The sequence below is a fragment of the Numenius arquata genome, chromosome 1 (assembly GCF_964106895.1).
Source record: "Numenius arquata chromosome 1, bNumArq3.hap1.1, whole genome shotgun sequence".
NCBI lineage: Eukaryota > Metazoa > Chordata > Aves > Charadriiformes > Scolopacidae > Numenius > Numenius arquata.
In genome coordinates this window covers 110,719,909-110,746,302 of record NC_133576.1, presented here as the reverse complement: position 1 = coordinate 110,746,302, position 26,394 = coordinate 110,719,909, and the positions used below count along the sequence as shown (strand labels likewise).

Sequence of the window (26,394 nt, the reverse complement as noted above, 5' to 3'; positions counted from 1 at the left end):
CTCCTGAGCTTGGAGGAGGCGGTCCTTGAATGCCAACCAGCTTTCTTGGGCCTCTCTCCCCTCCAGTTCTTTCTCCCACGCTACCCTGCCAATCAGATCTCTCAAGATGGAGAACCTGACAAAGAAAGAAAGGCTGAAGAACGTGGGTTTACTCTGCCAAGTAAAAAGAAGTTTCACTGGGGGAGATCTACCCACAGTCTTCCAATACCCAAAAGGTAGTTACAAAAGAGATGAGGATACTCTCCTCACAAGGATCTGTGATGACCGGATAAGAGACACTGGGCAAGTGTGTTAGGGAAAATTCTGGCTGGATGTAAGAAAAGAAATTAATCGCCATGAGAACAGGCTGCCCAGAGAAGTGGTGAAATCGCCCTTGCTGGAAATACTGAAGTCTCAGCTTGACAGGGCTAGGGCAGAGTTGAACTGCCTAACCTAAGGCCCTGCTTTCTACACCAGTTTGACCCAGATGACCGCCCGAAGTCCCTTCCAACCTAGACTCTTCTGTGATTCTAGGAAAACAAACTGTTGCTATTCTTAACTTTCTGGTTGTGTTTGCAGTTAGTTTACTACATACTCCCATTTGTTCCTAGCAAAAACTGAAACAACCTAAAGAAATGAGTTTTGGCTTTTGTATGTTTTAAAAATGAGTAGAATTGAAGAGACAGCAGTAATGTTAGTATGGATTGAGAAAAGGAAATGTGAGCTAACATGCCTCTCAGACATTAGGTCTCCCGATACAGTTTACAAGATTAACAATCATCTGGTTGTCTTTGTGCCCTTCCAAATGAAGTTAAACAGGCACAGTTACGATTTACGTATTATAATAAAGTTTCCAATGGTTATAAAGCTTCTTTCAAAAGCCTTAAGGAATATTACTACTAATTAAGTCTTTTTCCCCTATAATAAAAATTAAAGAGCTGATTAACACAACATTTGTTTCTCCTTTATGCCCTGTGAATGCGTGAACAGAGACTTCTGTTTACTGTTAAGAAAAACAGGGTATAAACATTGATTTTTTTATTTTAATGAGAAACTTAGGATGTTCAAGTTAACTATATATTGACTAGTAATGCATATGATTAACATGTAGGATTACTAGCAAAAGCTAGTTTCAAGATAATTAGCTGTTCCTTAGATTAAGTTCATGTATGGTCCTAACAGTCCTAGCTTGGGAGGTTGGGAGGGAGTCCTAGCCCTGGGGAGGTTGATCATCTTCACTGTGAAAAATTTCTTTCTTATACCAAGATGAAACTTTTCCCAGTGCAACTTGCACCTATTGCCCCTTGTCCTCTCCGTGTGGCTCCTTGTGAAGAGAGAGCCTCCCTCCTCTTTGTAGCCATCCTGTAAGTACTGGAAAACCATGATGAGGTCCCCCTGAGCCTTCTCTTCTCCAGGGAAGATCTAATGCCACTCAGTTTGGTGTCACCAACAAAATTGGTGAGGGTGCTTTCAATCCCGTTGTCTAGATCACTGTGAAGATAGACAGTGTGTGGCCCCCATATTGAACCCTTGGGGATCCTACTTCTGACAGGCTGCCAGCCTGAGTAAAAACCATTGATCACCCTCTGAGTGTGACCTGTTGGCCAGTTTTCTACTCATCTCACAGACCACCCATCCAGTCTGTATCTTGCCAGTTTGCCCAGGAGAAGGCTGTGGGAAACACATGTTGAATGCTTTGCTGAAGTCCAGGTAAACTGGTGGTGAATGGAATGAAGTCCAGTTGGCGACCGGTCACGAGTGGTGTCCCACAGGGCTCGGTACTGGGGCCGGTTCTCTTCAACATCTTTATCAATGATCTGGACGAGGGGATCGAAAGCACCCTCAGCAAATTTGCAGACGACACCAAGCTGGGTGGCAGTGTTGATCTGCTGGAGGGTAGAGAGGCTTTGCAGAGGGATCTAGACAGGCTGGATCGATGGGCTGAGACCAACGGGATGAGGTTCAATAAGGCCAAGTGCCGGGTCCTGCACTTGGGTCACAGCAACCCCAGGCAGCGCTACAGGCTTGGGGAAGAATGGCTGGAGAGCTGCCTGGCAGAAAAGGACCTGGGGGTGTTGGTCGACAGCAGGCTGAACATGAGCCAGCAGTGTGCCCAGGTGGCCAAAAAGGCCAACAGCATCCTGGCCTGTATCAAGAACAGTGTAGTGAGTAGGACCCGAGAGGTGATCGTCCCCCTGTACTCGGCACTGGTGAGACCCCACCTCGAGTACTGCGTCCAGTTTTGGGCCCCCTACCACAGGAAAGACATTGAGGTGCTGGAGCAGGTCCAGAGAAGGGCAACGAAGCTGGTGAGGGGTCTGGAGCACAAGTCTTACGAAGAGAGGCTGAGGGAGCTGGGGTTGTTCAGTCTGGGGAAGAGGAGACTGAGGGGAGACCTTATTGCTCTCTACAAGTACCTGAAAGGAGGCTGTAGAGAGGCGGGGGTCGGTCTCTTCTCCCAAGTTACAGATGATAGGACAAGAGGCAATGGCCTCAAGTTGCGCCAGGGGAAGTTCAGGTTAGATATTAGGAAATATTTCTTTACTGAAAGGGTTGTCAGGCATTGGAATGGGCTGCCCAGGGAGGTGGTTGAGGCACCATCCCTGGAGGTATTCAAGAGAGGAGTTGACATAGTGCTTGGGAATATGGATTAGTGTTGGGTGGTGTGGTGGTGTGTGTGTGGGCTGCGTGTGTGGTGGTTTTGTTTTTGTTTTTTTTTGTGTTGTTTTTTTTTGTTGTTTTTTGTTTTTTGTTTTTTTTTCATTGGTTGGACTAGATGATCTTAAAAGGTCCCTTCCAACCTCTGTGATTCTGTGATTCTGTAAACAACAACCACTGCTCTCCCCAGGCCAACTGGAAGTGTTACTTTGATGTAGAAGGTGATCAGGTTAGTCAGACATGATTTACCTTTGTTAAATCCATGCTGGCTTTTCACCTGCTTCCTTTGGCCTGTAACAGCTTCTGGGAGGACTCGTTCCATTACTTTTCCAGGGACTGAAGTAAGATTAATTAGCCTGTAGTTCCCTGGGTCCTCTTTTGGGACCTTCTTGTAGATAGGCACAACATTTGCCCTTGTCCAAATGTCGGGGATATCCCCCGATCTCCACCTCAAATATTATAGATAGCGGCCTTGCAACAATGTCAGCGACTTCTCTTAACATCCTGGAGTGGATTTTGTCCTGGCCCACAGACTGATGTGGGTTGAGCCCTTGCAAGAAGCCACAGCCCAACCCTTCCTCCACCAGCGGTGAGTCAACACATGCCTTGTCATAGCTACTTGATCCCATGATTTGAGGTCCACCTATGCCAGTAAAGACAGAGGCAAAGAAGTTCTTGAGAACCTCTGCCTTATTGGCACTGTACATAACTTGGTTCCCTCTGCTGTTTAGCAATGGGCCTTTATGTCTTCCCTGTGCTTCTGCTTACTGCTCACGTATCTGAAGAACCCTTTCTTGTTCTTGACATCTTCAGCCAATTTCAGTTCCAACTGATCCTCAGCCTTCCTGACTGCATCTCTGCATGTCCTAGCAAGGTTCTTGAGTCCTTGATGGCAATTTGGCCACCCTTCCATAGCCAGTATGCTTCTTTTTTGCTTTTAACCATATCCAAAAGCTCATTGTTAAGCCAGACTTCATCCTGAGCTAACAAGATCAGCCCTCAAGACTTATTAGAATGAGCTCAGCACCATGGTAATATGAATGATTTACTAACTTGGGCTCAGTGCTAGGCTAGCACTGACAAATGTTTTTTTGATCAAAGTTGCTCCTTACCCCAACACTTTCAGACATGTTTAGAATCTATCAAAGAACCCCACAGCTACAGTATTTAATATTACCCATGTATATGCAAGAAAGAAGACAAATAAAAAAACCCAACTGCTAAGAACATTGACACGTCCTGGAATTTCAAGATACCTGCAACTGTGTTGTGTCCTTACAGAGGTTATTACTCCTTCTTCAGAGACAACTAATGAAGCAAGTGTTCAGCTGATAGTTTTAAGAGACTGATATTCTAAGAAGCTGGCATCAAATTTGGTTTTCCTTAAAATAGGCCCTCCCCACTTCTGAGTCAATCTCAAGGTACTCTGGTGAAAAAAAAAAAACCCAAATGTATGAAAAAATCTTACCCTAAACTTGTATTTTGTACTACGCCTCAAATTCTTCACCGTGTAGGTAAGATCGTCACCATCATATTTTGGCTTGAAACCATATCCCTGCAGAATTAAATAGGATTACTTGAAACATTATATTTGCAGACCAGACCATGTAACATACTTCATACAAATAAATTACTGTTTCAGATCGTAATTGCTATGCTCCTCTGACAAAGTGGTAAGTGCACCTTAATTCCGTAAACACAAGATATTTTTTTGGAGAGGGGGAAATTAATTAACCGTTCTCCAATCACAATAGGAAAAAAGAACAGTAAAGAAAAACATATACAGTGTCAACAGAAACTCTATCTAACACTTTCAAAGGGTAGAACAGGATTCATTTTAAAACAAAGGTGGTTAGTCTGAAAGGACATCTATGGGACCACACTGCAGCATGCAATTACTTTGATCCAGCTGTTACAACATTTAACTTTCACACACAAATTCACAAAGTTAAAAGTAATTAAAAGTCTTTGCAGGACTGGGGCTTAATAACACTAATAATGATTACTATCACAATAAAAAGGAGAAAGCTATGTGGCTTGGTCCCAGCAATGACAAGTCATTAGCTTAAGTTCAGAAAATACAGTTCCTGTAGAATATTCTAGCAAAAGTAATCATTGTTACACTTAATACAATAATGTATCAAACACACACATTACAGTCTCTTGTCTTATGAGAATAAATATTCTAAACTTACTGAGTTCTCATCCTCCATCTCCAATATATACGAGATTCCTTCATCTGATGGTGTTCCTGAGGGTTTTGTCCACTGTAGGGATAACCAAGTAACTCCAGCATTAATCAGCAAAGGACTTGCTGGTGCAGTTGGGGCAGTGCCTGAGGTATGATACAGGACTTCTTCACTAAAACCACTGTTTAAAATAGACAGTATGTAAACTAACTGGACACAATAATTAATATCTAGAAAAACATTATTCTTACTAAACACAACTATGACATTTTCTTGGATATATGCACAACTGGAAATTGCAAGCTGGTACATGCAGACAACTTAACTTGCCCATGAATCTGTCAGTAACAAAACATCTGAACAAGGTTAACATGTTCATAATTGAAAGATTCCTTTGTATGATATAATTACAATGTTTGCTAACCAAAACGTTTTGCTTTTTCATATTAAGTCATTATTTTAAAACATTAGAGCTCTATATGCAATAATGTACTAATACTACAATGTCTTTCCTATTCAAAATGAAATCATGAAGACATAAAAGCATATATGGGAAGCAATTTTGCTTCCCAGGGAGCAATTATGTGCTTCAAGTATACTGTGAAGTACTAATTTCTCTAGTGATTCAGAAAATAATAGAATAATAGCCTCATTCAATGTTCAGTTACTTTAAGAGTTGCCAATATGTAAGTCTTATTGCAGAACAAATGAAGTAGAGTGCACACCAGTGAATCTCCTAACGCAACTGTTAACCTTATCTGATGACACTTAGAAATGCCTTGAAGTGAAAATACAAGTAAGTTACAAAAAAAGACCTACTGTGAAACAGAGGGATGCAAAATCCAGTAAATGGGTACTACGCTTGCACAGATGGTCTGACATGTATCCAGCTAGACTAAGAAAACCCCACCTGTTCTCTGCTGGCATCTGCTGCTTCTACATCAGATCTGAAGGAACATGTACAGGCTCAGAGCTACTCTAATTCTTTCAACCATATGAAACTAGCATCAGAGATGTCATTTTAATCTAAAAGCTAGGCATTAACTAAGTGAGCATCAGGAAGCCCTGAAAATAAAAGTTTCCGTATGGCTTAAACAACTGTACCAGTTAAATATCTTGTGTGTTGGAACCTAACTTTCCCGAAAAATCTCAATATAAAGATACCTCAACTTCACTTCCTCTCTTACTCAACCTACATTATAATAATGGCCAAGTTGTAAATTTTGGTCTGCTCTAAAGTCTTTTTGGCAACAATAATAGTAGTAATAATAATAACAACAATAATAATACCTTACAGACAACACATTATCAAGAGTGTTGATAAGCACCCAAAGCAGACATACAGTTTGTGTGGACATGCAGACTGTGAAACAGATTGTGAAGCAAGAAGAGAAAAAGTGCAAAATGAGAAAACTTCTTAAATCTGGGGGGACTTTTTCTTGCAAAAAGTCACAAGAAAGGAAATCTCTGAAATGAAGATGGTGTGATACATACAATGTTTCTACTAAAAAAATTTCAGTATTGTATAGGCAGGCTACAGAAAGCATTAAGAGAGGCTAGACAAATACTCAAATACTAAGCCTGTCTCTATTCACAACAAACTATTGAAGGATTCACCTTACAAGCAGATATAAGGTAAAGACTCCCACACCTTAAACAGATTTAATCTCTTTACTTGATTGAACTACTCCAAAATACACTGAAACCAACTAAGAGTTCCAGTGACACCCACATCTGAATGACTCTTAACAATTCACTTAGAAGTACAATAATACTATCTTTTAAATAGATTTTAGTTTTCCAGTTTTCTTTAGCCACTTTTTCATGTGTGGTTAGAATTAAATTTAAAAATATGAATAACTCAAAGATAAAATATCTGTTCTTGTTGGTAAAATCATTTAGACAAAATTCTGTCTCCAGATAACCTATGGTTCTCAACATTCTTCATAAAGAATAATCAGGCAGTCTACCCTAATAAATATTATTTCAAGAGACTTCTTAATTAAATAATACCATGAAGACAATAAAGTGCATCTTTACAAGGCTATGAAATATTGATTTAAAAATCTATTTGGCGTGATTAGTTTAAGAAGGGTACTTAACTGATCAGTGCCTTCTACCAGCTTACGCTGCAGCAATCTGTAATATGTGTAGTATTCCTAGAGGGTACATTTACACTCAGACATAAAAGGGGAGCAGGAAGGGAGCCCCGAGCACTGGACCCTGCTTAACTGCCAGCTCACTCCCTGTCTTTATTTTTCTTGAGCAGTTCCAACTAAATCTCATCAAGACAAAGTCCAGGAGCAACTCGGAGAATAATTCATTCCAGAAACATCGTCCAGAAGGCAGTAATATAATAAAGACTGTGTTGGAGCACACCAAAAGTCATTCTAGCCCACTACACTGTCTTCTGACGGTGGCCCAAAGCAGGTGCCTAAGGAGGGACACAGGAAGAGGGACTACATGTAAGGCATTCCCTGAGTACTCTCCAAAGCCTCCCAACACACTTCTCAGATCTTCCGAGCCAGCTGTAGTTTTCACATGTTAACAGTCTGCAGAAGATTTCTTCTGCCCAGCATGAATTACAACCCCAGGTCTGACTCCCTGTTCCTTCCGCTGTCGTTCAACACTGTCCAAGCAGGCATTGTTCCCTCAAGCACCTTCTTGTGCCAGCTGAAGGACACACAACACACACCCTCTATTTCATGCTATAAAAACGCCACTCTGGTGAGCTGCAGCACAATGCTCATAATAATATTTCAATCACTGAATTAAAAAAACAAATACAAAATAGCTACTTTAGGCTGATGGCTAGAGAAGCCCTGTCTTTATGCCACATAGGACCTCAAAGTCCAACTGCTGCTAGGTAGTGTGGACACCAGCAGTTTGCTCTAGAGATAATGAGCCCTGATAGTGTGACTATTAGCCAGGTTTATTTGCTTTGCCTGAAGACCAAGAAGCATTCCCAAGAACTACTGCACCCAGTAGTGCAAGCATAACTTCAGAAAACAGTAATTTTGGTTTGGCTTTTTTTTCCAAGTTCTTACTTATAGTCTCTACTGAAGTCAGATGTCATTCATTCAAAAATTCAAAACAAAGTTTGGTGCTCTATAACTTCTGAAAAGCAGCAACTGAAAGTAAGAACCACTTATCCTAAACATTCATAATAAGCTCTAGAACTTCAAGAGAATTCAGTGATATGGTAATGTCATATTATGTCATTTTGCAGGATAACAAGAGACTAATAGGCACCTTAGATAAAGGGACATATCTGAATAATGGGACATGGCAAAGAGCACAATACAGACACACCTGCAGGTGCCAGTGGGGGTTCTGCCAGACTTCCTGCTCCAGCAGAATTACTGACACCTCTTTATACTGTCATCATTAAAACTCTGAATTTAAGGAGGGTTGATAAGCCCTGGAAAATTGCCACAACAGCTTCAGGAGCTACCTTAGATCTAGCACCACGTCAAACCTCCCTGGAACCAAGAGCAGCGGAGAGCATGGTAAGAGCTACCCTTTGGTCAACACAGCAGCAGCACAAGCACCGCAGCATTTAAACTACTCAATTCTGGCCCTTTGGCTGAGTCGCTTATCTTTTAGCACGATCCCCAGAATTTTAGTGCCAAGTGTTTATTACATCAGGCCCAAAAGTCACAATTGCACTGAATGTGTGAATCTCTACAATAAAGTGCTTAGCCAAAAATTCTATTGCAAGTAAGCGCAGTAGGAAATGTGTCCAAGATAGCAACTTCAGTGGTCAGTGTAGGTCTACAAACTCTGAAGCTAAAAACCAGCACAGCCTGCGCTGATTTCATGTGAGAGCAGCTGGGTTGTCTGTGCCATGCTTGTACTCCCCATCCTAGAAGCATCTTATACAAATGTCTGGGCAGGCTGTTCAGGAAATAAGGCTAAGTCCAGCAGAAGTGGCTGTACTATCTGCTTCTCAGAGGGGCTGGGATTTGTAGCATTTATATTGTAAGTATGGATGTAATGTAGTGGTTGTAGTATGTAACCATACCATGCCTGGACAAAACACATTATGCTGGGAATCACAGAGTAGCTGAGGTTGGAAGGGATCTCTGAAGGTCATCTTGTCCAACCTCCTCTCAAGTGTCAAGTGGTTCATAGTACACAGGTAATCTGCAAACCGAATAATCCAATCACATACCATGAATTAACTATGCAGTTGGACTAGATGATAATTGTAGGTCCCTTCCAACTGAACTACTCTATATTCAGTACTCTATTTCATCCCAGTTGGACAAAAGACTTGTTTCTTTAAATGACATCAAATGTTTTTCCTAAATAAGCACACATATGCATATATATACTTTCCATATTTATGTATATAATAGTAATATTTACCTCATTCCCATGTCATTTTTGGCTGCTAGCCTGAAGGTGTACCCCATTGCTGGTGATAGTTTAGTAATCCTGTACTGCTTCTGTTGACCGTAATAACACTGGCAAAACTCTCCATTTCCTTTTCCCTAAAAAGGAATAAGTTAATCACATTTTTCACCCTGTTATATATGCATCCATCAATTAAAGTAACACACAAATGTGAAGTAAACTCATTGCTTGAAATGAAACATAACTGAAGAGTCTCCCATATAGTGAGGTAGTAGTATATGAAACTTTATATACATATTGAATTAGAGGCTTTTTTCCTTCATTTTCATTTCCCAGCTCCACAGGGTTGGAAGAAAAAAGTCATGAAGCTTCTGCAGCTCTGCCATCTCAGGACAGCTGTCCAGGAAGGGACTGGAAAATGCTTGCTGGTGGATAGTAGATCCACCTACCCCTTTTTACAAAAGAAAGATGATTACAGGAAAATGCTCCTTAAGTGTCAGTTCTTGAAAGAAGTATTGGACTACAAGTGATAAAGCCACTACTAAGAGTGGCAGAATCATGTAATTAAGACCCTATTATTTTATATTCCCCAAGAAAAAATTTGGGTAACAACCGTATTTTCATAATAGCTTCAGGAATTACATATTTGTGACATGCCTCTAGACAGAAGTCTTAATTTTCACACAACTTGATATGCACAGTCACACACAACCACTTTTTAAAAAACTACAAAATTCAAAATAAAATAGAATAACTTGCTTACTTCATCCCATTCTAAAAGGTAACTGTGGATTTTAGAACCATTATCACAAGATGCCTGCAACAGGAAAAGAAGAAAATTAGAGCTCCAACTGGATACAAGACCGCCTAGGGAAAAAATGCTTGTATAGGTTAAATCATGACAAGGCCAGTGGAGAGAGCAAATGATGCTCCCCTTATATGACTGTTTCACTTGCCAGGACAGTCCTAGTTCAGTCTCTGTTCAGTCTCTTGTATCATGTTTATGGTTTTGGTTTTTAATTTAGACCTTGAAAAGTATTCTGGCAGCACTGTAAAATTCTACAGTATTTTTCTGAGCAGACAGACTGCAGCTCTGCTCAAATCTCAGTCTTTCCAGACCACTTCATTTGCTTTGCACTAACAAGCCTGTGTTCAATAACGGAGGTAGGAATCGGTTCCACAGTACAGCGCTCAAGCCACTGTTTCTCACTCAAACTCAGTAACTTCATCTACAAAGGCTCCTTGCTTTTCTGGGAATCATCTTCTTTTTACTGAAGTCCACATTTAACTCAGTACATGTATTTCCAGTTACAGAATGGTGACTGAAATTATTATGTTTGACAAAAATTTTCTATTTCAACGAACTGGCGTTTTATTGAGAAATCCAAAACAATTCTGAAGAGTTTAAAATATTTATTTCAAAGGTTTTAAAACAATTCTTACCTTCCACTGCAGAGTAAGAGAATTTTTGGTCCGATTAGTTATCCTGGGCAGATTTGGAGTATCAGGTTCACAACTCGTTGTGGTAAAACTCTCCGCTTCTGAAGGGCTCCCCTTTATGCAGTTGCATTCTACTTGGACTCTTAAGTGGAAAAAAGCCAGTAATGTTTTACTTCAAAATCTATATATACAGTTTCCAAAGAAAACTGAGTATTCAGACTGAAGTTACTGCCTTGCCACCTCATTATTAAAATAGCACTGTTATAAATAAATAACTGATGGAAGCATCTTGGTCAATAAAGTAATGCAAAAGAAAAGAGTCCTTGACTTTGGATGTATATCATTATCATCAGTCAGCTTTAGTCTCACAACTACATTTGAAATCTGTCTGTTATTTGCTGTACTTTGGTTGGGAAATAATGGTAACATCTTGCAGGCTCATTATCTGTTGTAGACATATTAATTGATATTATGAATAATTCTTCCACAAGTGCTTTCGTCAGATGAGCACAATGAAGCTGTTGATAAATTTTCAGAGTACCTTCTGCACTCCAAGACCTTGCTGAGTCTGTTCACCCTGCCCTTTCCTTTAGGAAGGCTATGAATTAACTCTCCATGTTCTTTGGAAGAGTGAGCTGTTGCTTCTGTCTCAAAGAGATATGGTTTGTTTTTCTAATAGCTTTTCTCCAATATTAAGTACAGGATTATTATCTGGCCTCCCCCTGCACTCTCCCTCCCCCCTGCCTTGGCTGTGTAGCTGTGCCTTGTCTCCTCCTTGGGTGAACGTGCACATTACTTTCTTCTGATTAACCTGTTCCTTAGAAAGGAAAACCAACCCCTCCCTCCCCCAAACATTTCCTCTGACCACTGGTGTAAGACTTGTGTTGCCTGCTTATGAAGATGTAAAAGTCTTTTTATGTTCTTGTTGCGTGAACAGCAAGTCACAGGAAATGCGGCTTCCTCGATTTCATGAACAGGGAGAGACATTTGAACAGTGACTAATGTTGCACACAAAGTTGTTTGTGCTTGCATACAGTTGCAAATATGTAATTTGTCACTTATCTTCATAGTTCAGCCTTTCTGGTCTTCACTGATTTTGGGCAGCGTTCGCACTGGCAGAATTCTGCTTAACTCCTAGTTGAGGAAGGGCTTAGATGGCTAAGTCATATATTTGCATGCATTCTCTAAAATGACCAGAATTAAGCAAGAACGAACCTGAATATAGCTTGATAAAAAAGGACTTACACAGGAAAAAAAATTCCTAGGCTCTGACCCTTACGCTCCATGTGTTTTCAACTTAAACATTGTTGGGTAAAGTGAATAGACACTACTAAAAAATAGGAACAAAATCACAGGGAAACCGCTAGCGTATGAAGAGCTTTGAGTCAATTTATCGTTCATCCTGAACCCATGCTGCAGGCGCCATACAGTGGCCCAAATTAAATGAGGTGTGTGATGAAGAACAGACCAACCCTCTTTTGCTTCCAGTTTTGTAACCAGGACAATACCCTGGAAAACAGCAGTCGGAGATACAGACCCCCTCACGCTGAGGACTAGGAATGTAGTTCTCCCATTTGAGCAAATCCTAACCAGAAGACTTACACAACAGAAATCCTCCTCCTCTTCCTCCCTACTGCTCATGTTCTAAAGCTCATGTGGAAAGAGGCACAATATTTCTGAGTTGGATCCTTACTCTGACACACTTCTGTTCCCTGGGCTTTCTACCAACTGACTCTAAATTGGTTCCCTGGTCAGTATGCAGGAGACCTGGGGTTCTCCACAGTCAAGAGAGGCAAATTGCTCACATGCTGCACATTCAGTCATTTCTGAAGTTGCACTCTCCATTTGGAATTATTTCATGAAAAGGCAGTACTTTTAAGGTGGCCTTCACCATGTTATGTATTTCTAAACTGCTGTATTCATACTGCTGTTTTTTTTAAACCAAAAAATAAGACAACCCTCCAATATGTCAAAAAGAAGGGAAGGAGAACACCTAACAACATCTTTCTGATCCTATGCTACTTCTTCAGTAGGGCACAATGAAGCAGCAATTTCTGCTAGAAGTTAGATTAGTAATTTCTGCTAGAAATTACGTTGAGCTAGGGGCATAATTAGTAATGCACACAGGGTCAGATTCAGTGGTCTGTTGAAGCAAAGTGAAAGCAGCATAACCTGACCTTCAGGTGGCCAGCAGTGAACATGTTCCTCTGCAAGGTACCTCCCTCTGCTGCCTCTGGGAAACAGAGAAAGCAAGCAGCATCTCTGCCTGGCTCAAAGGACAGAAAAATGTCACTGTTCTGGCATGACATAAGAAGTAAAAAGCATGGGTTGTACAAGGGTGCAACAATTTTCTGTTTTCCAAAACAGACTGAGTGATCAGCTAAGCCAAAAACGCTGATCTTCTTTGATTCAAAGGAGGGTCAGATGTGGTAAAGAATCTCTGAAGACTTATATAAATACACAGATCCAATGAAACTTTAAAAACATTTCCATTGAATTTAATGAATAGAGAAGGAGATACTCACTTTGCATGGTAATCAGTTGCTGGTCTGAGATCATTTACAGTAACTTTGTTTTCTTCTCCACTGGAAAGAGATATGATTTGGTTTAAGAGACTGTTTCAGAACCCCATACATTTAAAAAGACACACATCATCTAATTCATCCACCTAACACTCCTTCTAAGAAGTATATCTGCTAACTGTTTCTGCTGCTAAATACAGTAAAATGAAAATGCATTTATCTTTGAATTTTAGGGGCTTCTCACATTCATTTCCTGTTGTTTTGCCCTGCTGGTTTTAAGGGGTTTTTTGTTGTTCTGTTTGTTTGGGGTTTTTTAAGAGTAATTATTTTCCTCTTTACTCAGTATGATCAGCTGCATGTGTACGCTTGTATTTTATTACACAAAAAACATCAAAGTACTGGGGCCTTTCGAAGCTCAGTTCAGCCTTGCAAAAACAATTATCTCAAACTGTAAATGACTGCATATACCTACTTATTAGAGCCCAGTAAACAGTGACATCTATTAGTCTGATATTACTGACATCAGCTTATGTTAGCAAAGTTCATTTATCTTCCTCTAAGCTTCTAGGGATATCCAACTTGTGATTCACATACTGCTTCTTAAAAAATCCATGAAAGGTGTCTAAGATAAACTAGCTAAATACAAAGATTTATAATTATTAGAACTCTACACCCTTAATGGTAAATTTTCTGTTTATTTTTCCAAGCTGCAAAAAACCTATTGAAAACCATTGTATTAGGAATGAAACAAACAAAGAGTTTTATTTGTTTTGCTGTTGCTAGAGTCATATTCTGTGTGAATCTACTTACTTTATTTCATATCTTAAGACTGTCTCTTCACTGAATTTCACTGAATTTTTAGAGTTGGAAGGGACCATAAAGATCATCTAGTCCAACTCCCCTGCTGAAGCAGGATTGCCCAGAGCATGTCAGAGCATGTTACTCAGAACTGCAGCCAGGCAGGTCTTGAAAATCTCCAAAGAAGGGGGACTCCACAACCTCCCTGGGCAGCCTGTTCCAGGGCTCTGTCACCCTCATCATGAAGAAGTTTTTTTCTCATATTTGAGTGGAACCTCCTATGTTCCACCTTGTGCCCATTGCCCCTCGTCCTCTCACTGGCAACCACTGAAAAGAGTCTGGCTCCCTCCTCCTTCAACCCACCCTTCAGATACTTATAAGCATTGATAAGGTCTCCCCTCAGCCTTCTCTTCTCCAGGCTAAAGAGTCCCAGCTCTCTCAGCCTTTCTTCATAAGGGAGATGCTCCAATCCTTGAATCATCCTTGTTGCCCTTCGCTGGACTCTTTCCAGTAGTTCCCTATCCCTCTTGAATTGGGGAGCCCAGAACTGGATGCAGTATTCCAGTTGTGGCCTCACCAGTGCAGAGCAGAGGGGGAGAATGACTTCCCTCGACCTACTAGCCACACTCTTCCCTATGCAGCCCAGGATTCCATTGGCCTTCCTGGCCACATGAGCACACTGCTTGCTCATTGTCATTTTTCTGTCTACCAGGATCCCCAGATCTTTCTCTTCAGAACTTGACTCCAGCAGGTCCACACCTAACCTGTACTAGTGCCTAACATTCTTCTTCCCCAGGTGCAGGACCCTACACTTTTCCCTGTTGAACCTCATGAGGTTCTTCCTTCCCCAGCTCTCCAGCCTGTCCAGGTCTCGCTGGATGGCAGCACGGCCCTCCGGGGTGTCAGCCACCCCTCCCAGTTTGGTATCATCAGCAAACTTGCTGAGGATACACTCGGTCCCCTCGTCCAGATCGCTGATGAATATGTTGAACAGGACTGGACCAAGTACTGACCCCTGGGGGACACCACTGGTTACAGGCCTCCAGCTTGAACCTGCTCCTTCTCCATTAATCATTACCCTTTGGGTCCTGTCACACAGCCAGTTCTCAATCCACCTCACTGTCCCCTCATCCAGCCCACACTTCCTTAGTTTCCCAATGAGGATGCTATGGGAGACTGTGTCAAAAGCCTTGCTGAAGTCAAGGTAGATGACATCTGCTGCCCTCCCCTCATCCAACCAACCAGTTATAGCATCGTAAAAAGCTATCAGATTGGTCAAACATGATTTACCCTTGGTAAACCCATGTTGCCAACTTCCAATAACCCCCCGCTCTTCAACTTGTTTGGAGATGACATCTAGAATGAGTCTCTCCATTACCTTCCCAGGGATGGAGGTGAGACTAACTGGTCTGTAGTTCCCAGGGTCCTCCTTCTTGCCCTTTTTGAAGACTGGAGTGATGTTGGCCTTCCTCCAGTCTTCAGGCACCTCTCCTGTTCTCCATGACCTTTCAAAGATGATAGAGAGCGGCCCAGCGATAACATCTGCCAGCTCCCTCGGCACTCGTGGGTGCATCCCATCAGGGCCCATGGACTTATGAATGTCCAGTTTGGCCAAGTGGTCCCGAACCTGGTCCTCCTCTACTGGAGGAAAAACTTCCTCTCTCCATACCCTCCCCCTTGCCTCCAAGGCCAGAGATTCATGAGGGACAGCCTTAGCAGTGAAGACTGAAGAAAAGAAGGCATTCAGCAACTCTGCTTTCTCCGTGTCTTCCACCACTAGGGTGCCCATCTCATTCATCAGTGGGCCCACATTACCCCTCATCTTCCTTTTACTGTTTACATACCAAAAAAACCCCTTTTTGTTATTCTTAACTGTAGTGGCATTTGGACTCTTACCAAGAGCACTTTCAGAGAAGTGAGGGATAATCTTGCTGGGAGCACAAGCATGTGCTGAAGTAAATATCTACAAATACAATTTGTATTTCTCACTACTTGTATTTCTCACCAATTGAGAACCCATTGTTTCTAGTGCGGCTGGCTGAAATATAGCTAAGTGATATCAAAACATGCTTCCAATATCTAAGTACAAAGTCTTTAATTTCTAATTGAGGGTACAAACTTTAGTAATAAAACAAACCCGATTCTACTGAAAAAAGTAGTTTCTTTCAAAACAGAAGTTGCAGAAAACTGCTAATTACTCTGGACAACAGACAGATTTTTAATGAGGTTCTAAGCCACATAATTCAACGCAACAGCAATTAAATAAAAATAATGAACACCTACATGTATACGGTTTTGTACTTTCCATCTTTTCCAGTATTTGATATCATTACTTCGTAAGTATAAACATCTGGTATGTCATTCTTGTCAGCGTCTTCTCTGGTATCACTGGATGGAGGGGACCACATAAGCAGTGCTGTTCTTGCCTGAATGTCTGATACCTGTAGAAATACAATTTTGAGACCTCTGCCATTTAAATGCTATTGTACATAAATGCTGCTTTGTCACATAGGACCAAATAAAAGAGAAGAAAATCATATAGCACTATCATATCAGAGTATTTATACTGATCTAATAGCTACTAGTTAGTTTTTATAAATGAAATCAAGCTGGAAATCTGAGAAATGTCGTAAGAAAACTGCCATCTGAGGGTGTAGGGCTGAGTGCAAACAAATTTCTAAGTAACAAATGCCACCTAGTGGGCTACATAAAAACGACTGCATCATTTATGAAGCACAAGAGATGGCAAGCATATATTGTGAATCAGTCCTTTTATTAAACGGCAATGTTTCAGACTTTTTTTCATATGATCAGTACTATAATTTTCTTAATACCTTCTTGCTGACTTGTTTTCATATGAAATATATAGAAGCTCAGGAATTTCTCCGAAATGACTGGCATTACCTTAGCAGGTACATAAAGAAACTGCTCTGGGCATCTAATTATGACTGTGACAAGTAGACTCTCCCATTAGATTAGAACCCATGTGGTGAACTACCCCAGCAAATGGGGTTTGATCAGGATATTAATAGGGATACAACTACCTGAGGGTGTAATCTAGTACTCTGTTAGGGAACAGAGTATTACAACACATAACGTACTTTGAGCCCAGGCCCTTGTGATGAAGGCATGCTCACAAGGTCCGTGCACATATACCTATACATACAAACACACACATGTATATATATCTGGGCAACATCCTGAAGAATTCCTGTGGTGGTGCCTGCCTGCACAGCCCACCCTTTGCAGAAAGGCCTGGATAACAACAGCTGCTGTGACAGAAATCTGGGAAACACCTCCAACTGTCTGAGAAGCGGTTGCCTTAACAGACTCATGGTGCTAAAGGTGGTGACCCTCGGGTGGATTATATGGTAACCGGGGAATCACAAAGAGACTTCTGAAACCGAGAAGGGATCAGATTCAAAAGTATAAAAGCAGCATGAAAATTCATACCAGGGATAAAAGATGCTGGAATGGAACACAGCAATGATCAAAATCTGGCCTGAGAGTGTGAGAAATTGCCCTGCCACCATTGCCATCTCCACCCAGGCCTGATGGATGCTGTGAGTAGCTGCACCCCAGCTGGTGTGACAGCAGTTTGGGGTGCACCAGGCAGCGACCCACAGTTCAGGTGGGTGCATGTTACCTGGTGGAGAGCTTTCTCAATGGCCTGTGGAGGAGCAGATTGTAGGAAACAACAGATTTTAGGGAATAATGCAGTTAACAGGCACAGCTGAAGCACCCACGTTTCCCAAAGGAGATGTGGGGTTAGGGGCACCCACACTCCCAGAAGAGTGGTGCTGCTTGAAACCCACACGTGCTGCAAGGGGCTGGGGATGCTCATACTTCTATAGGTGAGTGCACGGGTGTGTGCATGTAATTACAAATTTTTAGGATTCATTACAGAAGGAAGTCTAGAAATCTGTGGGTACTTATTAATACTGCATGTCTGCTACTGTGGCTTAAATGTTCCACTGTCTGCTATTTCCAATTATTTCACAAGAGAATTGAAAACACATTTCATAATATGAAATGACTAGTTTTACAATATGACTTTTATATTACTTTTGGAAATCTATTACCAGAGTATCAGATTCAAAATGCTGTCTTCACAACAGGTGCTCTTACATTGCTATAATATACTGAACTCAGAACCTCTATGGGCCAACTTCAAGAATGAAGCAGAGAGCAGACGAGTTACTGGTAACAGACAAACAGAAAGGAGAAAAAAATCAAACAAGATGAGCTTCAATGTCTTGGAAATAATGTCACTTAGCCCTTATATGCTAACAGGACTATACATCACATTCTGAAAGGGATCAAATGGTAGTAAGATTTCCCACTGAAGTTCTTGGAAACACAGTTCAAGGTTTGGTAGGAGAAATTCCACTATGATCTTGATGCGGTCACAAACTACACTAACTACAACCACCTCAGTATAATTCTAGTATTTCTGAAAGTCTTTGGAGTTGTGGAAAGCATCTGAGGTGGTAAAAGCTCCCTCTCAGACAATCTTAATCCCTCCCTCCTGGGTTGCAGAAAGTGGCAGGGGATACTGAAGGCAAGAAGTGTAGGTTCCTGGAGGACCTGCTACGCTCCTGAACTAGTAGGTCCACTGTGAGATGATCTATTCCTACATTTAGCTACCTTAACAGTTGAAATTTTTTTTCCTAAGGGCCAGGGAGCATCTCTTACTACCAGCTAAGCCTGTTAGTCCTAGTCACCATGGAGTTGAACTTTAGGTCCTCCCTTCTGTTCTCCAGTTGTTTCTTATGTATTTGAAGACTGTTAGCATTTGTGTATCCCCTCACTTACCTAAATCTCTGACCATTCTCACCATTCTACTTATCTTGTGCTGTTTCATTACCTTAGTGCTTTGCCTAGAACTAAACATAATGTCCCATCTAACACGTTACTAATGCCAAACTGGTTTATACACTTGACAGATTACATTTCTCTTCATACATCTTAGTCCGTCTAAGAGTAGCTTAGATGTGGTGTTGGGGGATATGGTGTAGGGAAGAACTTTGTAGAGTAGGGTAGATGGTTGGACTCGATGATCCCAAGGGTCTTTTCCAACCTAGATGATTCTATGATTCTATCTTCTTTTACACCAGAGAAGTAATGTGGTTGGTGTGAGTGAAAGGTGGTGTTACATCTTATGGGAACATTACAAGATGAGAGGTTTCAACTGTTCAGTACAGAGAGAGCGGAAGAGTAGGAGGGAGATCAAAGCCAACGTTACAGACTACAGAGTAACAGACAACTCACAGGACTTTGACTAGTAACATTAAAACCAGAGTATTAGTGGATATCGGTATACACCAACAAGAGTCAACAGAGAACAGGGTGAAATGTTCTTTAAGTCACTGACTGCATGAAAAATTGTTATCCTGAGTTACTCTCCCAAGGGCAATGTTTGTTGGGCAACTCACATAAACCTTCCGTAACACTTCTAAAATAATACATGACAACTGTTAACACAGTAACTGTAATACAATGGAGCAGTATTATGTACCAAACTAAAAACCAGTGACTATGTAGGTTGTTCTGGTTGTTTTACTTTGTGTAAACAGAGTACGTGACTAAAGAATATGATGAAGAGCTAAAGCTTTGCTGTGGCCAATTTGTCAAAGCTTAAAAGCAAGTCCGTGGAATCGAACAAGATGAGAAATGCAAAGTGAAAAGTATACACAGAAGCTGGGAGTTAAGCACATCCTTATGGTGCATAAAAATCTGTAATGTATAAAGACTATACAAATTCTCTATACATACACACGCACGCATATGCGTATGTGGAAAAGGAAGAAATATGCTAGCAAATAAGCTACAATTGACCAGAATTTACAGGAGAAGTTAAAAGTTTCAATGAAATGGGAACAGCTAACAGGATGAAAGACAAAAGATATTAAAAAAAAAATCTATCAGGAAAGTTCCAAGTCAGGCCCTTCTCTGATATTGGTGGATGTAAAAGATGGAGGAAAGAAAGAAGCATTTAACAGTTATTTCCATCCTGCATTTGCAGTGAGGCAGAAATCCGTATCCATCTTACGTAACCTTGCTGTTGGACTAGAAAATTTACAACCGACACCAAAGTTACTGGACCCAGTAGATGCTGCCCAGTGAAAACGAGTGCTCTGCAATAAACCAAGTGGTCAGGTTAAAACACTGGGTTCCCACCAGTGACGTACACTCACATTAAACCAAGAACTTGCAAGAAGCCAAGCCTAAACTAGTAAAGCCCTGCTGAGGAGCACTGGGGAGTGAAATACTTATGGAACAAGCGTTAAGAGGCAGGTACCTGAGGGCCTACAAGAAGGTGCTCATGGGCAGAAAGAACAGAACAAGAGGCAAAACAGTTTTAACTCTCTGGTGGGTAAAAATACTGGAAATAATGCCCAACCCTGTCCCTCATACACCTGAATCCACCTGAAGCTGCTACCTTCTTTGTTTCTGCAACCCCAGAGAATGGGGGTGGGGGACTGTGGGGTCCCCAGAAATACAGCTTGTATGTGAGGAGGGAGTAATCAGACAAAACGAACAGAGGCAAGTAGGGGTGGGACTGAGTAACATCAAGGTTTTTCTTCTGTACCTACACTCTGTATGACGTTACATATTTCATAAGTTCTGGAGCTTTTCAGTAAATTCACATATAGGTATATGGGTATTTTCAACTATTCTCAGTTGCTAAAAAAAATTAAAAAATCACAGCTGCAAGCACTGACTTCAGAGAATGTAATTTAAGTCCTTTTCAATGCATTTATAAAACATTTGGTACTGCTTTTCAGATTCAACTTCCAGCTAAGAGAATCATTCTTAAAGACAAGTCTAGGTCCAGCTATATTCTTCCTCACAATACGATTAATAAGGGACAAAAGTGAAGTATTAAAAGATGAAGAATTGCTAAAATGAAGATTTCCTGTAAAAAACTTGTCTCTACTGTCTATATACATTATGGCAGTCTTAGATTACATCAGCATATAGTATTTTAACACAAAACTCCAGCTTCACGTAATGCAAACACATGACAGTAACTACCAATTGCTAAAAAAGCAATTATTCAATATTGTTCTTTATACTTGATGTTCAGTAATATCCCAATACTTGACTTTTTTAACACTAGCCAAAGCTCTATTATGGAAAAGAATTTACTAAAGTTTCAGAAATTCCTGCCAGTTCTTAAGTACAAAACACTAGCATATATTCAAAAAATCTCTGCAATATAAGGAGGAAAATAGTATTTTTGAAGAAAAAAGATTAAGATAGAAGAATCCACTATTCTTAGGTGCCCTGACACACTCAGAAGTGGCTTTTTCAGAAAACCTGGCATTACTTATTACTTCATATGCTTATTCAAGCAGCTGTATTTGATTTTGGTTGCAGCTATGAGCATTGTGTGCTTCTGCAAAGCAGAGTACAATACTTGAGACTTGAGTCAGGCCCTAGCACTGAGGAAACTAAGAGGTGGGCAAGTCTTCATTAGCACTTCACTTGCAAAAGTGAGTCTCCTCATTAACTATAGTACACATGCCATTGGGGTCAAACAAAAGAGCCGTTTTAGCATGTGCAAACTGGACTGCATTCAGACAGTGACACAAGGTACTTAACTGGTAAGTGAGGTGCATCAAGTTCTAAAAGCCCCACAGAACATGCATGAACCACAAAACGTTATGCCCTAACCAAGGGATTTACATGCTATATAACCAGCCCTCAAATTCTGAGTTCTTACTGCCTCTCCTTATTAAATACTCAGCCTTCTGCTCCATTCTTCATTTTGTTTTTGCCTTTTCAGGTCCCCTTGTCCTCTCTTCTGCTTGCTTTGTTGTTTGGCTAATGGACACGACAACTGGTGGAGACTGCTTAAATGCTGAGGACTCACCACGGTACAATCTGCAGAACCACTCCACCCACATCTGGGTACAGAAAGTTCAAGACCTCCGTAAGTAGAAGGGTCACCTGGTGGCAGCACTGCATTACCAACTTGACTTAACACTGTGATGTATGAAAGGATGGGGGATCCATACAGGCAAAAGTTTAAGAAAATGAGAACATGTTCATAAAAACAACTAACAGGAGTTTAGAGGCACCAAAGCTGATGTGCCCCATACTGCACAGAACTGAAAGAGATATGTGAATGAAAGCACACCATGGAGCCCACCACCTGATTTAGATGTGCATGCCCTGGACCTGAGCATTAAGGCACAGGGCAGCCCAGGACAGGTCACAGCCTTCAGCACTACTCTGGGCTTTCTGGAGCAGGATATGGTGTAATGGACACTCTACTGGACAGCACCTGTATAATCATCTGACCACCACCACAGCCAGTGTCCAGTACTGCCTGTGCCAGCACTGAAGTTCAACCAGGAAACAGGGTGTAGATGATCAATCAAGAGCAGCATCATGGCACAACTCCTACAGTGAGTGCTTCAAGCAAAACATTAATCAAAAACCTGCAGGCATATTTCTGATAAGAACTATAAACAGAGGGTGCAAAAAACCACAATCTCCTGGTTCACTTGTGGGAGGGTGAGGAAATGTTTCCTTGGAGAAACTGTGGGAGGGTTGCTTCTGATGCTGTAAGGCCCAAGTAGGTAACACAGTCTCCCTTTTTCTTATCATGTCACACCTCCCCCAGCTGTAACATCAGCTAGACTTCCACCCACCTACAGCCCTGACAGTCCCTTGCCTTTGCAAAGCATAAGCCTCTCCAAGTGCTGGAAGTTTGGCTTTCTGCCTTGTGTACACTGTCTAGTCTGTAGCAGACTACTACTGTCGAAGCCTGTGATGTCTTCTGAGGTCTGCAAAGAGATCACTTGTGGGCACACAGGACATGGTGGGGAGGGTAAATAGAGTGCCTGCTTAAAGGGTGGAAGGAAGTGAAAGAAAACAAGACAGTACTGGCACTCCATTGCTTTTTCGTATGTCATTAGCAACATAGCAGAAGACACCACCTGTTGATACTTCTTATACTTCTCACAGTCTCACTTTGACCACCCCAGCAAGCTCAGCGTTGTCATTCCCCTTGGCGATGCAGCCACTGACCGGATGCTCCAGACTTGGATGGTATCCCCTATGCCCTGACCACTGGGACTTTGCATACATCTAGAGAATTGATCCCCCTGCTTCTAGTCAGGATAGAAAGGATCATCCACATTCTCACGAAGTTAAGAAGGGCATAGCAGGCACTCATGATTTCAGGGCTGCTGAGAACGCTGTTGTCCAGCGTGCCCCAGTGACAGCACTACCTTGCAGTAAGCTACCTTGCAGCAAAATTCATTTCTGCATCCATTCTGATGCAGTCTGTGGCTAAACTTGGCACGTGCTCCCTTGTTGGGACAGACTCTCATGACTCATTTCGAGTCAAAAGGGGTCAAAGACACCAGTCCCTTTAGCTACACAGCCCTGATCCATTCCCAAAGCAGGTGTGTTTTGTACAGTGAACAGCAGAGACCACACAGAAAGAACAGTATGTTGCTGTGTTACAAGAAAAAAAAAAGGCTATTGTAAACTTAAACACAATGGACCAGCATTAGTACAAAATCTTTCCTGCTTCATTGAGAACAGAATAGAATTCTTGTGACGGTATTTTGACGTGTATTTTCCTAGAATATGTTTGTGTATATATATTATTTATATTTTATATATTTACAGACACATATATTAATTTATATTTTATTAATAGCAAATGACTCCCTGCAATTCTTTCTGGCATCATCCTACAGCAAGCCTGGAGCCTTCAGATCCACTGCACAAATCTCTACTGCTTGATGTAACAGAGTGATAGCAGTAGGTGTTTGCTAACATCTGTGGAAACGAGATGCACAGCTGGGCAGTGAAATAACAGGCAGCAAAACAAAACCTCTGCTGGTAGGACTTTGCAGATACTTGCTGTCAGAAGAAATATGAGATGTGGGAAAGCTGGATAACATTCCAGGTCCTGGATAAAAATCAGTGCTATCAGATGTAGACCTACATTCATTTCTTAGCGCCATAACCCCTTCTGACCCCTCTTCTCCGGCTTCTCAAAGTATGACCCTAATCAACAGTTCTTCATTCCAGTCTGTATTCCTCGTTTACTTCACCCCAGACTTCAGCCCTTTAGTCTCTCAAGAAAGTTCTGGTATCCTTGCCTCACCAACCTTCACCTTTCTCATGTGATTTCAGTCTCTTGCTACTACTGCCCACTATCCCCACCACTCTTGAGTCTTACCAACAAGACATTCAGACTCCCATAATCCTTTCATTATCACTCTGCTTGTAAAAATAACAAACAGCTTGCTTTTCAAGCAGGCACGTCAGAAGCCCACTGCTGACAGCCACCTTCCTTGGAGAATTTTATGTCTCTCTTTCCTGGAGGTGCCAGAGATTCTTAAAGAGAAATCTGTCATAATTCTTGTTTACTTTTCAAATAAGGTTTTCCAAAACCTCACCAGATATCTCTCATGGCTAGAGATATCCGGGGTGTGAAATTGTTGCCTGAACAGTTAAAATTAAACAATGTTACAGGAAATTGAGATAAAATTTTATAGTAAGAGATGATGTTAAGCATCACCACTATGTTACTGGCAACATTACAAGCTCTTTCTATATACATATTTTTATAAATCTGTTAATATTGAGATTTCACAGAGTGGCCCAGAAGAATTCCACATAATAAGGGTCAAGACAATTTTATCTTCATAAATGTTAATATACTAAATATTGCCTTGATCATTTACATTTCAGTGACTATAAGTTAAACGAGTTTTCTTTAGTGAGGGAAGTAAGAGATCCTTTAAACTTGGAGAGAGAAAAGGAGGTGTAACTGTGTAAAATAGGAACAGGTACACTCTGATTCTATGGAAAGCTTTATTTACTTACCACCGGCTTGGCTATATTAGAAAGAAGTGCTTCAAGTGCTTTTGTTTCTTCATCCTTTTCTTGAAAAACAAAATCGAAACAAACAAGAAGTACCCATGAATATTGTTCAGTGACTTTAGAGTGAACTAGCTATTCAAATTCAACAACTGCATGTAGACTAAAGTATTTCTAAAACAGAACACCGTGCCAACTTGCATTCATCTAGGGCAACATAAAACCAAAAAGACTCCCGAAGAAGTTGCTCATATAAAACTATTTCTAAATCTGTTCTATGATTTATGGAACACAGAAAGCCTGATTATATTTTATTAATGTATAACTTTAAATAAACTACTGCTGTAGGGAACTTAAGCTCTTGGCTGAGATGTTTCCTATAGATTTCTCTTTGGATGCAGATGCAGTCAAGTTACAGTAGTTTAAATACGTTATTGCACATCAGCTGGAAGACAACTGGTACCACTGCTGGCCTCCCTCAATTGCAAGGGCAAACCTCAGCTTAGCCTTCAATTACATCTCAGGGAAAGAATCTAAGGTGTTTTGTTTCAGCTGAAGGTACAGCTGAGCTTTATAAAGCACTCAAAGTTTATCAGAAGTGTTCTATGTGCTTTCTCCTCCACAATATTAAAATTTTATTTTCTCAATAGTATAAGTGAATAGGCTACTCTGTGTTTTGGAGGTGTGGCCAAGCATTTTTAATTCACTGCCTTGAACTAAAACATAAAGTAAAAGAAAAACCTAGCCTGACAAAATTCTTTAAAAAAAAATAGGTCAAATGAAACTAATTAAAAGCAATTCTGACTTCTGTTTGTTATTACAAATCTAAGTCACAGTACATATTTTTTCCAAATGTCTCCTGAATTAAATAATTTTGAAAAGTGGACTTTAGCATTTTTCATATAAAATGCTTATAAGGAACCATTAACATAACTTTCGTAACATATGTAAGCAACACTATATTTTATCACCTGTGCCTTGGTAGAGTTAGCTCACAGATAAATACCAACTAACAGAAAGTAAACAGAAGTCAAGACAAATGCCACTCTAGAACTATAGCGACAAGTATTCTAGCTTGGAGGAGTAGTAATTCCCAACTCCTGAATTCAGGTTGTATCTCAAAGGCATCCCTTGGTACTAAACTTTCAGAGGCTACCATCTACACGTTTTTAAACAGCTCTGATAGGTTGAGATTTCCTGGTCTTGGTTAGACATACTTTCTTCATATTCCTTTTGGTTTACAGCAACTGAACATACAGTAGCGCTAAATAATCACCTCAAAGCAAACTTCAGTGAGTTGAGAAAAACATAGTTTATTTCCCTCAGCATCACTAGTTACAGGTCCCTGTTCTGAGAAAATTGTACTTGGCTGATGACAAGTCTTTGACATTATGTTCTGAATCTGAAGTGCAATGTCAGTAACCTGAAAGCTGCATAGCGACATCATCAGATTCAACAACAACTGCATGACCAAGATTGAGTGAATTCAGTCCATTTATGAGATCACAGGTTTTCCAGTGAAATAAAGGTATTAATAACAAACACAGTCCCTATGGTAGCGTCTTAGAAAACACGAACTCACGCAGACTAGTGTG

At 40.9% G+C, this 26,394-nt stretch overlaps 1 protein-coding gene across 1 annotated transcript in view; it reads right to left on the bottom strand.

Annotated features, from left to right (window-relative positions):
* FNDC3A (fibronectin type III domain containing 3A) overlaps positions 1-26,394 on the bottom strand; it is a 107,223-nt gene that overhangs the window by 22,292 nt on the left and 58,537 nt on the right. Inside the window, exons 6-13 of the mRNA XM_074148101.1 lie at positions 24,806-24,864; positions 16,229-16,386; positions 13,151-13,210; positions 10,629-10,767; positions 9,949-10,002; positions 9,198-9,322; positions 4,833-5,007; positions 4,106-4,192 (exon numbers count right to left, since the gene is read on the bottom strand). Coding sequence (XP_074004202.1) covers positions 4,106-4,192; positions 4,833-5,007; positions 9,198-9,322; positions 9,949-10,002; positions 10,629-10,767; positions 13,151-13,210; positions 16,229-16,386; positions 24,806-24,864 — 857 coding nt within the window. The remainder of the gene's footprint in view (positions 1-4,105; positions 4,193-4,832; positions 5,008-9,197; positions 9,323-9,948; positions 10,003-10,628; positions 10,768-13,150; positions 13,211-16,228; positions 16,387-24,805; positions 24,865-26,394) is intronic.